This window comes from Lynx rufus, unplaced genomic scaffold (genome assembly GCF_022079265.1).
Source record: "Lynx rufus isolate CCGP_SWC_20201006 ecotype Redwood Valley unplaced genomic scaffold, mLynRuf1.p SCAF_19, whole genome shotgun sequence".
NCBI classification, from domain to species: Eukaryota; Metazoa; Chordata; class Mammalia; order Carnivora; family Felidae; genus Lynx; species Lynx rufus.
This window is the reverse complement of record NW_025814833.1, coordinates 17870902-17886993: the sequence shown is the minus strand read 5'-3', so window position 1 is coordinate 17886993 and position 16092 is coordinate 17870902. Positions and strand designations below refer to the sequence as shown.

Sequence of the window (16092 nt, the reverse complement as noted above, 5' to 3'; positions counted from 1 at the left end):
ATTTTAAATTCTTCATCAGGTAACTCATACACCTCTAATTCTTCAGGGTCAGTTTTTGGACCTTTTATTGGGCCATTTTCCCTGTTTCTTTACATCCTTTTAATTTTGTGCTTGTATGACTGTATTTGAAAAAACACTCTTTTCTTCCAGTGTTTATGGATTGGCACAGTACAGGGAAAGGCCTTAACCAAGCATCCTGGCTATTGGATCATCTGGGGGCTTCTCAGACCTTCTCTGTGGATATGTCTTTTGGACTTATGTGTATAGATTCCATATTAAAGGTATTTTCCAGTTTTTTCCAGAAGCTTGTACTCATTTGCTTGGACTCCTTTGGTGTCCATCTGTTGTCCTGTGCAGTAGCAGCATACCATCCAGCTCTTTTTTGTTTTTAGTGGCCCCCAGGCGGCTAGAGTATGTTGGGTACTGTCAAGTGCCCTAGGTCAGGCTAAACAGAAGTCCTTCAGGCAGTCCACCCAAAAGCTGGAACGTTGGGCACATGCTCCAGTCTTCTCTTTGTCCCCTGAGGGAGAGGTTGCTGAGCTGTATTGGTTTCTGTTTGCTGTACTGTGGATTCTCTGGATCTGCAGCTCACCACCCAGCTGTTTTTTGTTGTCAGCAGGTCTCGGGCACCTAGAGTACGCCAGGTCCTTCTGTGCTTCTGATGTTACGGAAAGAAACTAGTCTCTCTGGCAGCAGCCCCCACCCCAAGTCAGAATGTTAGATGTAAAGTCCAGTCTTCTCTTTCCCTCCCCAGGGAGAATTCGGGAGCTGGGAGTTTTTTTTTCCAGTTGTGTGGTGCTGTGCCAGGAGGAGGGACAATGGTGAAAGGGTGACATGAATTTTATTGCTGGCTTTGATGCAGTTGTTTTAGTGCTCACCTGGAGCCTCTTAAGTGGTTTCTGAATTTCTCATAAAGGGACTTGGCATGTATATTGTTGTTGAGTTGGTGTTTCTGTAATTTTTATCCTCTCTGGGAGGAAGGAAGGCCTGGGGCTTCCTGTTCTGCCATCTTGCTGATGCCACTCCAATTAAGTACCTTTTTAAGTGAAATGAAACCAGCTCTTGTTTTGTGAATGGTCATGAAAAATAAAATGAAACAGTTTAGTGACATCTTACATGGGACTGGCTTTATGCTTTCCTTTGATCTCTTGATCACGAAGAATCAGTGAGGCAATTTGATGCAAGTGCCTTTGATACGTGCTAAGGTGCCAGCAGTCTTTCCTTCCTTTTATTTTGAACCGTTAGTGCAAATGTTAATACCGCAAAGAGGGGAAATGATGTCTTAGTGTTATTATGAATATGGTTTTGACCTTGCAGAACTCTAGTAAGTGTCTTGGGGATTAGGGATTCGTGAACCACACTGAGAGCTGCTGTGTTACCAAATTATAACTGTTCCCTTCTATCCCTATTTTTGAATCTTTTTAAAAAACTAGCGTGGGGCACCTGGGTGGCTCTGTTGTTTAATTGTCCGATTCTTGATTTCAGCTCAGGTTGTGATCTCACCATTTGTGGGATTGAGCCCCGTGTCGTCAGGCTCCTCCTTGTTCACAACTTGGAGCCTGCTTGGGATTCTCTCTCTCTCCCCTCTCTTTCTCTCCCCCCTCTTTCTCTCCCCCCCCCTGCCATGAATAAATACAGTTTAAAAAAACCTAGTGAATGAATGTTGAATTTTGCCAAGTGTCTTTTATGCATCTGTTAACTCATGATTTTTAAAAGTCAGTTTGATGTGGTGAATTAATTTGAACCAACTTTGTGTATTTGGGATAAACTCACATTACTTTTGAGGGATTTCAATATTATTTTTCCATTTATCTAGATATTTAATACTGCACATGTTTAAATATCACAGGACCCTATTATTAACTATCAGTTAATATTCATTTAGAATTACCCATGTACCTGCCGCTTTTTCCTCATTTCTTGTTGTAACTCTAAAGTTCTCTCTAATAATTTTATCCTGCCTAAGAAATGTCCTTAAGTATTTATTTTAGTGCGTGAACTCAGTTATTGTTTGTATGAACTTCAGTCATTATTTTGTCTTTTCTTGGAACTATGTTTTTTGAGTATAGAATTTTTAGGTGGGCAGGTACTTTGTTTCAGCACTTTGGATGTATCTTTCCACGCTCTTGTTGAGAAGTCCTGAAGATAGGTTCCCCCCCCCCCCCCCAGTTCTTAAATGATTTTGTCTTTGATTTTCTCTAGCTTTACTATGGTATGCCCAGTTGTGGATTTCACTTAGGTTCTAGAAAACTGAATTCTTGGCTATTATTTCTTCAAATACTGCTTTTGCCCTTGTTCTCTCTTTCTGGAATTCCAATTAAGCTTATCCCTTTTCACTGTATTCTATGTATCTATCCTTCTTTGCAACATTTAAATTAATCTAATGAAGAGGTTTTTAAAATACAAGTATTTTTTCAATTTTCAGGTTTTTTTGTTTTTAAACTTTATTATTGGAAACAACAAATCTCAAACAGATGAGAAAGTAGAATACCAATGAAATCATCAATCAGATTCAGTAGTTCTCAACTGCTGGCCGGTCTTGTTTCATCTAAAACCCCACCCGTTTTCCCATTCTACTGAAGTAAATACCGTTACATCTGTGAATATTTCAGCATTATCTTTTAAAGATAACTTTTTATAGAATTTATAAGATCTTTGTAAAATATTCCAATTGACTCAGAAATGTTAATTTAAAAAAATACTTGTTTGAGATAGGGTCCAAACATTGTGATTGATACATCTCTTAAGCCTTTTTTTACCTTGAGGATTCCCTAGCATCTTTAATTTTTCCTTGCAGTGTATTTATTGAAGGGACTGGGGCATTGTCTGTAGAGTTTTCCACAGTCTGAATTTAGGTTCATGGCTTTTTTTTTTTTTTTAAAGACAACTTCATAGGTGGCTTGGTGTATTCTTTCAAAATCAGGATCAGGATACACATAATGTTTGTCTCTTGTGATGTAAACAGTTCTTGATAGATGCTGACTTAGATCCTTCAATTTATTAGGAATCTTAAAATGGTTATGTTCTGTCATTCCTTCTTCATTAGCTGAAATACTTCAGTACAGAGACATTTCTTATCAACTACAGGTTCATATGTGAAAAACAGAGTAAGTGCTTGATTTTTATTCTTTTATTTACCACTTTTCAAAAATAATGAATTGATTCACTAGCATCCTCCAGTTCTGACCAATTAGGGTTTTTAGGTTTGTTTTATTCTCATTATAAACTAATGGATCTAAACATATCTTATACGTTTCCAAATATTTTTAGTTGGTATAATATACTCTATAAGGATCATCTATATTAGGATTGGAAATTAATACATATTATTTCTATTTTATTCTAGTTTGCATTTATGCCGGATCCTCAGTGAAAATAAAAGCCATGATAGTTCAACTTACAGAGGTAAGACTTTTAAAAGTATCATAGCTATTATTTTTGGTCTGGTCAACATTAATAGATGTCCTGTTTTCTGTTAAATTGTTATGAATGAAAAACAAAAGGTTTGAGATATAGTTCATATTATATAAAGCTTTTATGTGAATATATTACAGTTAGGATTAAAACTATAGTTATGGTAAGACTATATATCTCTGTATGGATGTTATTTGATCTGCATAATCGTCATATGTTGGCTTTTATAATTGCGACATGATTAGCTAAATATCAGCAGTTGGTAGCTGTATTAAAAATTACAGAGGCTAGTTATCAGTCATAAACAGAAGAGAAAAGCTAGCCTGGAAAAACTATTCTGATCTTGTTTGCACTAGGAAATTTCCAGAAACTGAGGTTGTGTTTTTACTAAAGCTGGTTATGTTTAGGTGGTATCTAGGGATCTTATTAAAGACAGTTGTCATGGAAAACATTAAAAGCAAAGGAGTTGTTTACTGCATATCACAAGTATGATTTATTAGGTAAAATTAATTAAACAGGATGTAAATTTTAAAGGATTTTACAATTTATTTTAACATTTATTTAAAATCAGGCATTAGATTTAGAAAAGGAGAGGCAAAAACAAAAGCAGTTATGTCTAGTAAGTTTAAAGCATTTTCATATGTAGCTTTCACTGAGGGTAGAACCTGTAACATTTTTTCAATCTGGAAAAAATAATTTGTAATCAATAATTTATTTTAAATAAAGAATGATTGAATAAAATTAATTATAGTTATATAAATTATGTCTGTGAAAAGACAAAAGCCATGTTTATAGATTTATTTTTGTTTTATCAAAAATTAAATATTATCTTAATATGAGTGTATATTTTTTAAAGAATGCTTGTATTTTGCTAGTGGAAAGCATTTTTTTAAACAAATGAATTAGCCATTGCTTTTCCTGTCATTTGGGTAAGACCTATTTTAACACTTAACATTCCTAGCCCACATCCCCACTTATTTTCCAATTTATCCTGCTTATAAAGTTGCATGATCATTTATAAAGATTTCTGAGGTTGCTATAATGCCTTTTCTTTTGAATAAATTAGTTGACTGCCAGAAATGTAAGAAAGTAAAAAAAAAAAAATTCCTTTCTAAAAGCACTTGGGTACTTAACTTTTTTTCTTCCTTATTTTTTTTTTAGGTTTGTTTATTTATTTTGAGAGAGACAGAGAGAGAGAGAGAGAGAGAACGAACAAGCGGGTGAGGGGCAGAGAGAAGGAGAGACAGAATCCCAAAGCAGGTTTCACGCCCTCAGCACAGAGCCCAATGTGGGGCTCGAACTCATGAACTGTGAGATCATGACCCGAGCCAAGATCAAGAGTCAGATGCCTAACCGACTGAGCCACCCAGGCTTCCCTATGTTTAAAACAAGTTTATAACTTCTCAGTTAACGTCTGTCTTGTTTATGATTAAAATCTTATGTGGGTAGAATAAGAGAAAGAATTCTCAGAAAAACTATAAATAGTGTAACACAGAATGATTACTCTTCAGTTTTAAATGGGACTGTATGGATCTTTAATAAATATCAGATTATTGTTAATTTGTACCGTTGTTCTGATTCACATATGAAACCAAAAACAGTTATGAGTGTGGCCTCATTGGCTGAATTGCCAGTGCTCTCTTTCACCTGCCCTTGCATGCTTCCTCAATATGTACATTCTTTGGCCAGTCTCTGCCACCAATCAGGCTTTGGTCTAAAGGCCTCAGTTGGTAGTCTATGCAGGAAACTAACTGAATGTTATTTCTTCAGAATTTCATTTAATCTGTCAGGGGGATTGCGTTTGGGTGGTGTTCCCTCAGCCCTTTCCCTTTCTGCCCTTCCTTTGAATTTAAGGGAGGCAGTTTCCCTTGCACAGACTACTTCTCCTTTTTGTAAGTCCCTTCCCCCTAGTATAATGATATTGTAATGATGGCTGATAAACATGAATCGTCCTGACAGAACCAAGAACTAGCGTCTTCAGTGTTCTAAATCCCACAGAGAATATCTAAGAATCTCTAGATGTCCCCTTTACTTTTGGCTATCCTTAAAACTAATTTTCTGAGGGGTACCTGGCTGGCTCAGTCGGAAGAGCATGTGGTTCTTGATCGCCAGGTCGTGAATTCGAGCCCCACGTTGGGCGCAGAGAATACTAAAGAAATAAGTAAATAAACTTAAAAAAAAAAAAAACCCTGCTTTTTCTGAAATGTTGGCGTTAGGATAAAATCTTTATTTTTGTGTATAATAATGTTTGTTAGGTTTTCCTCCACATTGTAAATGTAATGGTTTTCAACGTTAGTATAGAATTTACAGGATTTTGTGGGGTTAGCCTTGGTAATCTTACACTACTGCTTCTTGTTTCTCTGGCTAAAATACGATAGACTTTCCTAACCACTTCAATGGGTATTTAAAAACATGTGAATTGAGGACTGTCTTCGCTATTTTGTGGATGACATTGTGATTGTTTTATGTCACTTGATGTCAGCAAAATGACCTGGGCTATATGTTCTCTAATCTCCTTCTCTGAATAAGATTAGTATTCCCTCAGCCCCTAATGAACCCATATTCTTCTGGGAATTTAGTTTATGATGCTCAACTTGTCCTTCTAAGAGTGACTGCTTTTTTGTTTTTTAAGATATCTGAATAACTTTTTTTATTTTGAATTTTTTAAAAGATTTTTTTATTAAAATTTTTTTTTCTTAACATTTATTTATTTTTGAGAGACTGAGAGAGACAGAGCGTGAGCAGGGGAGGGGCAGAGGGAGAGGGAGACAGAATCCCAAGCCAGGCTTCAGGCTCCAAGCTGTCAGCACAGAGCCCTATGAGGGGCTTGAACCCATGAACTATGAGATCATGACCTGAGCCTAGGTAGGACACTTAACCAACTGAGCCACCCAGATTTTATTTTTAAGTAATCTCTACACCCATCGTGGGGCATGAACTCACAACCCCAAGATCAAGAGTTGCATGCTCCACCAGCTGAGCCAACTGGGTGCCCCTGCCTGTACCTTTTTTTTTTTTAAAGACTTTATTATTTATTTTATTATTACTAAATTTTTTAATGTTTATTATTTTGGAGAGAGAGTGCACGTGCACACGAGCGGGGGAGGGGCAGAGAGACCAGGAGATACAGAATCCAAAGCAGGCTCCAGGGTCCGAGCAGTCAGCACAGAGCCTGGCGTGGGGCTCGAACTCCGAACTGTGAGATCATAACCTGAGCCGAAGTCGGATGCTTAACTTACTGAGCCATCCAGGCTCCCAAGATTTTATTTTTAAGTAATCTCTATACCCAACATGTATACCCAAGTGCCTCTGGATAACTTTAAATGAATATTATTTGTTACAAAAGCATTTTATTGGAAATTGAAAGCATGAAATTGACCTCATATTTCTACCATACTAACAAATAGAAATTTTTTCCTTTGCATTTTGGCTTTTGTATAGTTTATCATAAGTATAATGAAGGCATATTTATGAAAAAGGTGCTCGACCATGTTTAATAATGAATTCTTCATAAGGAATTGGGATACTCTGGCTATATTTCTTTAGCAAATAATTTAATGGACAAATTGATTTCATTGTAAAATAATTATAAATTAATAAAATTGCAAATAAATAAAGTTGTTTAAAGGGGTATCGATATAAGTTTTGATTTCTATACTCTTCCTTTTTTGTGACTAGTAAAAACCAAGGGAGAAGATTTTTAAATATTTGATGGTTTACTTGCTATTTTGCCCTGAAAGATTTTTGATTCCCTTCAAAAGGGGAGTATAAATTGACTTGACTTTACAACTGTTTTTTAGAGCTTCTTGTTTTTCTACTTTTTTCAATTTTTGTAGTTGACACATAATAGTTACATTAATTTCAGGTGTACAACATAGTCATTCAACAACTCTGACTCTATACATTATGCTATTCTCACCACAAGCATAGTTACCATTTGTCACCATACAATTGTTTTTCTACTTTTTAAAAAAGTTTGTTTATTTTGAGAGAGAGTGTGCGCGTGCACATGCAGGAGGGGCGGGGGGAGGGCGGAGAGGGAGAGAATCCCGAGCATTCTCCACACTGTCAGCATGGAGCCTGATGCGGGGCTCGAACCCACAGACCGGGAGATCATGACCTGAGGTGAAACCAAAAGTCGGATGCTTAACCGACTGAGCCATCCAGATGCCCCTGTTTTTCTACTTTGAATGGGAGAAAGGAGGTAAAGTTTTCAGTGTATAGGACTAAAGAAAAATATGGTTAGAAAGAGGTATTCACCTGACCACTAACTCCCCCTGACCCCCAAATTCCTCCTCCAGGAAAGGAGGCTATGGTAATAGCAAATGAGACTACTTGTGGTTGACAGTTCTCGTTAGACTGCCATTTTATGTATGTACATATGTAATTATTTAAGTTTGAATTCTGATGAAAATAGAGGAGAAAAGATCTAGATTTGGATAGAAATTTCTCTGACAGTAGGATATGGATAGAACTTAATTTTATATTAACTATTATTCTTTACCTGTTGCCCTGAGATTGAATTGCCTATAATCTGAATATATTTAGAAAAATCTGTGAAATTTGCTGGTGAAATAAATGGTTAATTTAGTTTATATCCACTTGCTGGAGTTCAATGCTGTCCTTAAAAATAATTTTGGAGACTTTGGTAGCATGAGAAAATACTTTAAAAAGTGTTTATGGGGAAATCAGAATACCACATGATGTGCACTGTGGATGCAAATATGTAAAATATGTAGACATGTAGGAAAAGATGGGAAGGAAATGTTTAAAGCAGTAGTTACTGTAGTGGAGTCCAGGTTAACTTTTTTCTACTTTTAGTATTGTGTTTTTGTGAAAGTAAAAGGAAAAAAACATGCTAGAGAAAAGCATCAAAAGTGTATTTTCTCATCATTATTGATACTTATAATTTTGAGAAGTAGGAAATATAGAAGTCTTCCCTCAGAGGGTCTTTTATGTTCGAGAGATTGTGTTCTCACATTCCTTCTTTTATGTTCAACAGATTTCCAGCAAGCTCTTTATGAGTTATCATACCATGTCATTAAAGGAAATCTAAAGCATGAACAGGCATCTAATGTTCTTAATGACATTAGTGTAAGTATATATACATATGTTTTCTATTTTAATAATTATTACATATTTGTTTTAAAAAAAATTTTTTTTTTAATGTTTATTCTTGGGAGACAGAGCACGAGCGGGGGAAGGGCAGAACGAGAGAGGGACACAGAATCTAAAGCAGGCTCCAGGCTCTGAGCTGTCAGCATAGAGCCCGACGTGGGGCTGGAACTCACGGACTGTGAGATGATGACCTGAGCCAAAGTCGGACGCTTAACTGACTGAGCCACCCAGGCGCCCCACGTATTTTGCTTTTGATACAAAGATCTCTAAAGTGTAAAACTTGCGTTTCATTTTATTCAAAATTATAGTAATGTTTTAAGGCAGTATTGGTAAGCCGTTGTTGCTAGGCGGAACTAAAGATACTTTAATCTTTTTGTCTCGTTGCGAGTACAGCAGAAAATGTTAGGTTAGCTGGGAGGGCAAAAAAAAAAAAATCCTGCATTATAATGAAATCAAGGTATACCTAATTAAAAATGCTACTATAAAAATAATTTGGCTAGAATATTTTTCTCCCAATATAGCATAGCAAAGCATTTTCTTTTGTTTGTGGTTATGTTTAGATATTAAATATATTTTTAAAACTTGAGGATTAAAATTATTTTTAGAGAGAGACAGATCGAATGTGGGGAGGGGTGGGAGGGGGAGGGAGGAGAGAGAGAGAGAGAGAGAGAGAGAGGGAGGAATATCTTAAGCAGGCTTCATGCCCAGCTTGGAGCTGATGAGGGGCTTGATCTCACGACTGGAAGATTGTGACCTGAGCTGAAATCAAGAGTCGGTTACTGAGCCACCCGGGCACCCCTAAATTATTTTACATTGAGGTTGCATAGTTCTTTTTTTTTTTTCTTAATGTTTATTAATTTTTTTGAGATAGAGACAGAGTATGAATGGGGGAGGGTCAGAGAGAGAGGGAGACACAGAATCTGAAACATGCTCCAGGCCTGAGCTGGTGGCACAGAGCCCGACGCGGGGCTCGAACTCACAGACTGCGAGATCATGACCTGAGCCGGAGTCGGACGCTCAACCGACTGAGCCACCCAGGCGCCCCTACGTAGTTCTAACTAATGCTCACTTGATGCCAATTTTCATGTGTTTGCTGTGTTAGAAAATATGAATAACTAGATTTTTTTTCTAACCTTTTTAACGTGATTATTATTTCACTCTTTCATTTATTAGAGAATTTAAGTTAGATTCAGACCAGATACTTTTCATGGGTGTTTGGTATTTGAATTGTATGATGAGCTTTCAAATTGTTAAGGGTGTTAATTATTGTAAACCAGTAGTTAAGTTTCTTCACTTAAGTGCAGTGTATTATTCTGTTATTATTAGGCTTGGTTTTAACCTTGTATAAATAATTACTTACCCAGTTGAGAAGAGCTTTCATAATAAGTTCCAGTGAGGTAAGACCTGGAGCTTCTTGATACCAGTATGAATTTCCCCTGTGTTGTTTTAAGCTTCTGTAGCCTTTTGCTGTTAAGATAGGTAATCTCCTTTGTATGCTTTTTGTGCTTTTCAAGGATAGTCTTAAGGAACTTCTATGTTTAGCTGTGGGATTTTTTCCACCTACATACAGTAGAGGCCCAGTATGAGTTTCTCTTTTATCCCTAAGCTGTATCTATTTGACTACAGCAGTATTAATTCCTATTGGAGTAGTCTGTATCTTCAACAACTAATATTCCATGTTGAACACTCTGGTCTGGCTCCCTCATTTCTGGTCTTTAAGTAGCCTGAGTACTTGCATTCAAGTAGACTTAGTGAAAGTTCATAGCCCTTAAACTTTTGAGACTGAAGTCTGGTATGCAATTAAGGTTATTTACTTCTGTAAATTGGCCACTGGTATAGAGTTTAGTGTATTTATGGATTTGATTCTAATACTTTTTCCCATTTTTTGAAAATGAATAGTTCAAATGGATTAAAAAAAGTTTTTTTGATGTTTATTTTTGGTAGAGGGAGAGAGAGAGACAGAAACAGAGTGTCAGCATGGGCGGGGCAGAGAGAGAAGGAGACACAGAATCCGAAGCAGGCTCCAGGCTCTGAGCTGTCAGCACAGAGCCCGACACAGGGCTCAAACTCACAAATCGTGAGATCATGACCTGAGCCAAAGTCGGACGCCCAACCCACTGAGCCACCCAGGTGCCCTGAAATAGATTTAATATGTATTTTGTTCTTACTTAGCTTCCCCTTTCCTTTGAGTCCTTCTATATACTTTTGCAGCTGGATCTTTGCCATGGCTTTCTCATAGTCTTGTATCTCACTGCCCCATATCTTCTTAGCCATGGAGGCATATCTTGCGTGTCTCTTACAGCTGCCAGTTTTTTTGTTAGAATCATATTTTTTTCCTTTGGTATCTGAAAAAGGCTAGTTTAAGGGTTGCTGTAGTGCTAGCAAACTAATTGCAATGATTGAACTATGATCCTTACTAAAGTCAGGAGACAAATCTAGAATAAATGTTGAAATTTTCATCCAGAAATGAGGGGAGAATTTTGGGTTTTTTCAAAGGCTACAAACATCAGTGCATAAAGAAAATAAAGATAGATTTTTGGTATTATTTTCATCTTCAGAAAATCTTGAGTTCTGGAACGACAGCTTGTAATTGTTTTTGTATTTTTTAGATTTCTGTTCTGATACTACTAGGACTTTCGCTTAGATCAGTGTTAATTCAGGCATGAGCACAACGTTTAAAGTTGTAGATGAAAAATGTACCATTTTTAACAGTCTTGTTTTAGGTAGGTATAAGGTACTCCAAATTCCAGTGGTTTCTAACATGAATTTCTTTGGAAAAATGTCACTCATTTGTGCTCTTTAATATTTCCTGAAGTGCTTGCTTAGGTTTCTGTTTTTTATGAAGTTATTACACTGTAGACATTTAAACATTTTTTTTCCAAGTGTTGTCTCCCTCTTTCTGTTTTCTCTGTATTATGAAACTTGAAGAATTTTATTATTTGTCACCATAGTGGTGTTGGGGTTTTGTTAGGTTTTAAGTTTTACTGAAGAGTGTTGTTCTGAAGCCATACTTGCTGGTATGCTATTCATGTATTTACTGTGAATAATTATATTTTTATAATTAGGAATTTCGTGAGGATATGCCCTCCATTCTTGCTGATGTATTCTGCATATTAGGTAGGTATTAAGCCTTTATTTCACCTGTAAAAGTGCTGTTTGGTAAATTAATATACTGTGTTAAATAAAATGCTTTCTTTCAAACAAATGTTTCTACAAATCTAGATTGTATTATTTTACTTTTATAGACAATGTGGTGTTGTAAGTCAAATGTGAGTATAATCACTGTTTATAAACTAACTTTAGATGGTTTTAGTTTATAATTCAAATAGTTGGGAGTTTTTTGGAATGTATGTTTATATAAAATTGAGCTAAATTAAGTCATTTCAAGTAAAGAAAGTTTTCTGAAGTTCATTTAGTCTGAATTATTCATATTTTAGTAACCACAGGATTAATCTTCTTCACTTCAGGTTATCAATGAATGTGAGAATCCCAAACTTAGGACACTCAAGAGATATTTACTTTGCTATTATATATACTCTCTTGATTCTTCTTAATTTTAGAAAGAGCAAGAAGAGCCAAAGTAATTAAAAGTACTTTTGTTTTGAGGATGAGAAACCAGCTTTGGAAATAGCAATTTCTCTCTCCAGAATAAATAAGAATTTATGCAAGATGGAAAAGAAATATTTCTTTGACTTAGAACAAAAGGTAGTGTCTCTCCATGGGAAGCATGAATTTAAAAAATAATATATATTATAAGTTTATTTCTCTAATTTTAGATTTGAATTAAAATAACTTTGAGCACAGTTTTCTCCATCAGTATTATGCTTTCTAGAACTTTGATCTAATAGAAACCTTTAGCAGACATGATAGTATTCACTTTAAAATAAGATATCCTCGGAGAGTTTGTCAAGCTGGAGTGAATTAATTTAGCTCATTAATCTTAATTCCTAGAATAGATAGGTTACTTAAATGTCTTACTGAGAATCTGGGAATTTGATCTCAACAAATCTAAATGCCTGGTGCTTGATCCTTCAGGATATTTAAGATTTCATAACAACAGTAATGTCAGGAACAGGTCAAAATGTATGTGGACTGTGAGTGATAAATGAAAAGAGCAAACCACTGATAGGGTGACCATATGTCCCACTTTGTCTTGTTTTCCATGGCATAATTAATAGTGCCTTATTTCAGTCTTAAAACTGTCCTGGTTTGGATCATAAAGTATATGTTCATATTGTCTATTGAATTGATTTATGCCAGTGACAACAAAAAAACCTCTTAAGCTGAATTTTTAAAGCAGGCAGTAAAGGTATTACATTATGTTACATATAAATACAGCATGAGACAAGTTTAAAAAATTAAAAAAATGCTTTTTACTATAAATTTGTAGGACTGAAAGTGATTTGTAGGTAACATTTTGTGGAAGCTGTTGTTCCTTGATAGTGTCAGGAGTATATTTTATGTCTTTCTTTGGGTGATCATAGGTTAGCTTACTAGTAAGTTCTAATAATTTCTTTATCGGTTTATTCTATTAGGATATATTTTCCTTTCATAGTTATTTAGTAATATGAATTATTGTTACAAGTCATTGCTTTTTACTGATAACATAAATTTATGAGGATTGTTTGGTTTCTCTTGGGAAATTTCTTTTAGCCTATCAATTTTTTTTTTTTTTTTTTTAGTGTTTATTTAGTTTTGAGAGACAGAGAAATAGAACCTGAGTCGGGGAGGAGCAGAGAGAGAGGGAGACACAGAATCTGAACTGTCTGAGCTGTCAGCACAGAATCTGAGCTGTCAGCACAGAGCCCGACATGGGGCTCGAACCCACGAACCGTGAGATCATGACCTGAGCCGAAGTTGGACGCTTAACCAACTGAGCCACCCAGGTGCCCCTAGCCTATCAATTTTTACAAGCAAGATTAGAATGGCAAACTTAGAGAATTTCACTCAGCTGTTCCCTCACTCACCCATCCCTACCCTTAGCAGAAAAAAAAAGATCCAAGGATGACCCTAGACCAAACTAGGGGAATAGGAGTAAGAATGGAAGCTACCTGTAAGATAGTGATAACGGTAATAACGTAGATGCCATTTTTGGAGCACCTTTTATGTTCTAAGTATTATGTTACGCATTTAATTTTATTTTAATCCTCACAGCAACTTCTGTAAGGTAGGTTTACAGATCAGAAAATTGAAGCTCAGAGAAGGGATTTTTCAAGGCCTTTTATTTAGCCAGAGTTTGAACTTGGGTGTTTTTGATTCCAGAGACCATAATCTTTTTACTACATCATTTTATCTTTCTAATATTTTAACAGTTATAAGAGAAATCAGTGCTGTACTTTCCTGGTTAAGATAGCAACTTCTTTAAAAGACTAATTATGTAAGGATGAGGGAACCTGAGAGCTATATTAACCTGGAAGGGGAAGTCTGAAGTAACTTGATGCACTGATGGGATCTCTAAGCTGGATTGGGTGGTTGGTGATCCTGGGGCCTAGAGTTGAAAATGGCTGAGGGCTTTTTAGTAAAATCATAGGGGAAATTAAAGAGAATTTACCAAGTACTGACTCAAGGTTGATGAGTCAAAGATAATGAATAAATTTATTAGAATAGTTTCATAAGTTAGGACAAAAAGAATAAAGAAAACAGGGAAGGCATACATACTTGTGATAATAGAGTCCTGTGTTGATTGTTGAGGTGGATCAGCAGAGGTATTTTGATCAGGTCACGTAGCTAAGAGGAGAGCAGACTTGGCTTGAAGAGAATGAACCTGCTACCCAGGTGCTCTGATCTTAGGGACTTTTCGGATAGATCTTAGGGACTTTTGGGCCTTGGTAGATAGATGTTGGTTAAAAGAATGGGTCCAGTTTAGTCCTGACCCCTCAAGATTAATATTCTTGAAGTTCTAGGTTGAGGAGGGACCAGAAGACCAGACAACAGGGAAGCAGCTAGGAGTCCCTGGAAGGGATTGATGAGATCCACATGGATTAAAAGTCTTATTGAGAGGATGAGATTGTATTACAGTTACATTGTATAAATTACACCCTGAAATTCTCTTAATACACTTGAGCTAACCATGTGCTTAGCTACAGTGGCCAGGATATTGGGAAATGGCATTGTCGAAGAAGGGAAAGGGGAGAAGGGCCAGGAAAATGGATATGTTTGATGATAAATTCCTTTCTCTTTTGATTCTCAGTGATGGCAATAGAAAGTAAACTGAAGCAAAGCAGTGGTAGGACATCTGGATAGAACTGTAGAACCCTTAGAAGACAATTTTATTGCATCTCTAAAATTGGTGCCTCTTCTAAGTTATGAGTTGAGTTAAAGCAATAATCCTGAGATCAACCTTGTAATCCTGTCAATCCTCCTTGAATTTTTTTTTTTTTTTGATGCTTGGCATTAAAAGCTAATTGTTTTATTTCCTACATCATAAAATTGACAAATTTTCTGAATAATTTACTGAAACTCGGGTCTCAGTTTTTAAATATTTCAGTAGGAAGAAAATAAAAATCATGAATAAATTTTTATTTGCTGACCAGAATTGTAATTCAAAATAAGATGTTAAAAATATTCTTTTAATACTGTCTCTTCATAGAGTTGATGGCCAGGTAGCTTGGTTAGAATGTGGTACATGGTACCAAGGTGGCCAGAGTCAAGGGTTTGATCTTCACAAGTAAGAGGATCTTTAGTGTTAGAAGGGATCTTTGTTCTCACCCAGTCCAACTTTCCACCTAAGGAACAATCGTTCTTTAGTATCTCTGATGTGTGGTCATTTAAAATTTGCTTGAATATTTCCATTTTTGAGAACATTAATTTTTCGAAGTTTTGTTGCTTCTAGTGCCATAGCATGTAGTTCCTGTGTAATCAACTTACCGTTTTATGGGTATGCCATTGGTCCCAGGGTCAGTCTCCAGCATGAGGAGAAATTAATCCTAAGCATTCATATGCATATGAAGGACAGCTCATGCTTACTATATTTACACATTTTTTTCCAAACTCAGAAAGAGGGGTTTAAAAATTAGTTTTAAAGAAAATAAGTATCCTATTATAGTGCTGTAGAGAGTCTAGAAAAATCAAACTTTTGTCTTTTTTTCTTCCATCATTATAGATATTGAGACAAATTGTTTAGAAGAAAAAAGCAAGAGAGACTATTTTACACAATTGGTATTAGCATGTTTGGTAAGTTATAAAAAAATACTTTCCTTTCTAGATTTTTACGTTGAACAATTGTAATCATAGTTAATCATGTTAATGGAGGAAGATAGTGACACTCACTTGGCTATTCATTCATTATAAGGTGAGATTTGGATTTTGAAATCGAATGCTTTGTAAAATTAGACATGCTGATTATTTCTATGAAATATGGATGCTTCATAGCACTTAAACAATCTGTATATTTTAAACTTTTGGTCATATTCATGACCTAGAAAGTTCTAAATAAGGAAAAAGGTAAGCATCTATCAAGTGAGTAGCAATGATGTGGACAGCTTTTAAACTGAACAGTTTTTCATAAACTCTTTATTAGGCAAGGAGAAAAAGAATGGAGGTAGTTTAAAAATAATAAAT

General features: G+C 35.8%; 1 protein-coding gene across 8 annotated transcripts in view; it reads left to right on the top strand.

Moving 5' to 3' along the window:
• Nucleotides 1-16092, top strand: part of THOC2 (THO complex subunit 2) — a 110384-nt gene that overhangs the window by 11638 nt on the left and 82654 nt on the right. For all 8 annotated transcript variants that reach the window (XM_047081911.1, XM_047081906.1, XM_047081910.1 and 5 more), the window contains exons 2-5: nucleotides 3347-3405; nucleotides 8417-8508; nucleotides 11598-11649; nucleotides 15635-15705. In XM_047081911.1, the coding sequence (XP_046937867.1) occupies nucleotides 3347-3405; nucleotides 8417-8508; nucleotides 11598-11649; nucleotides 15635-15705 (274 nt within the window). The remainder of the gene's footprint in view (nucleotides 1-3346; nucleotides 3406-8416; nucleotides 8509-11597; nucleotides 11650-15634; nucleotides 15706-16092) is intronic.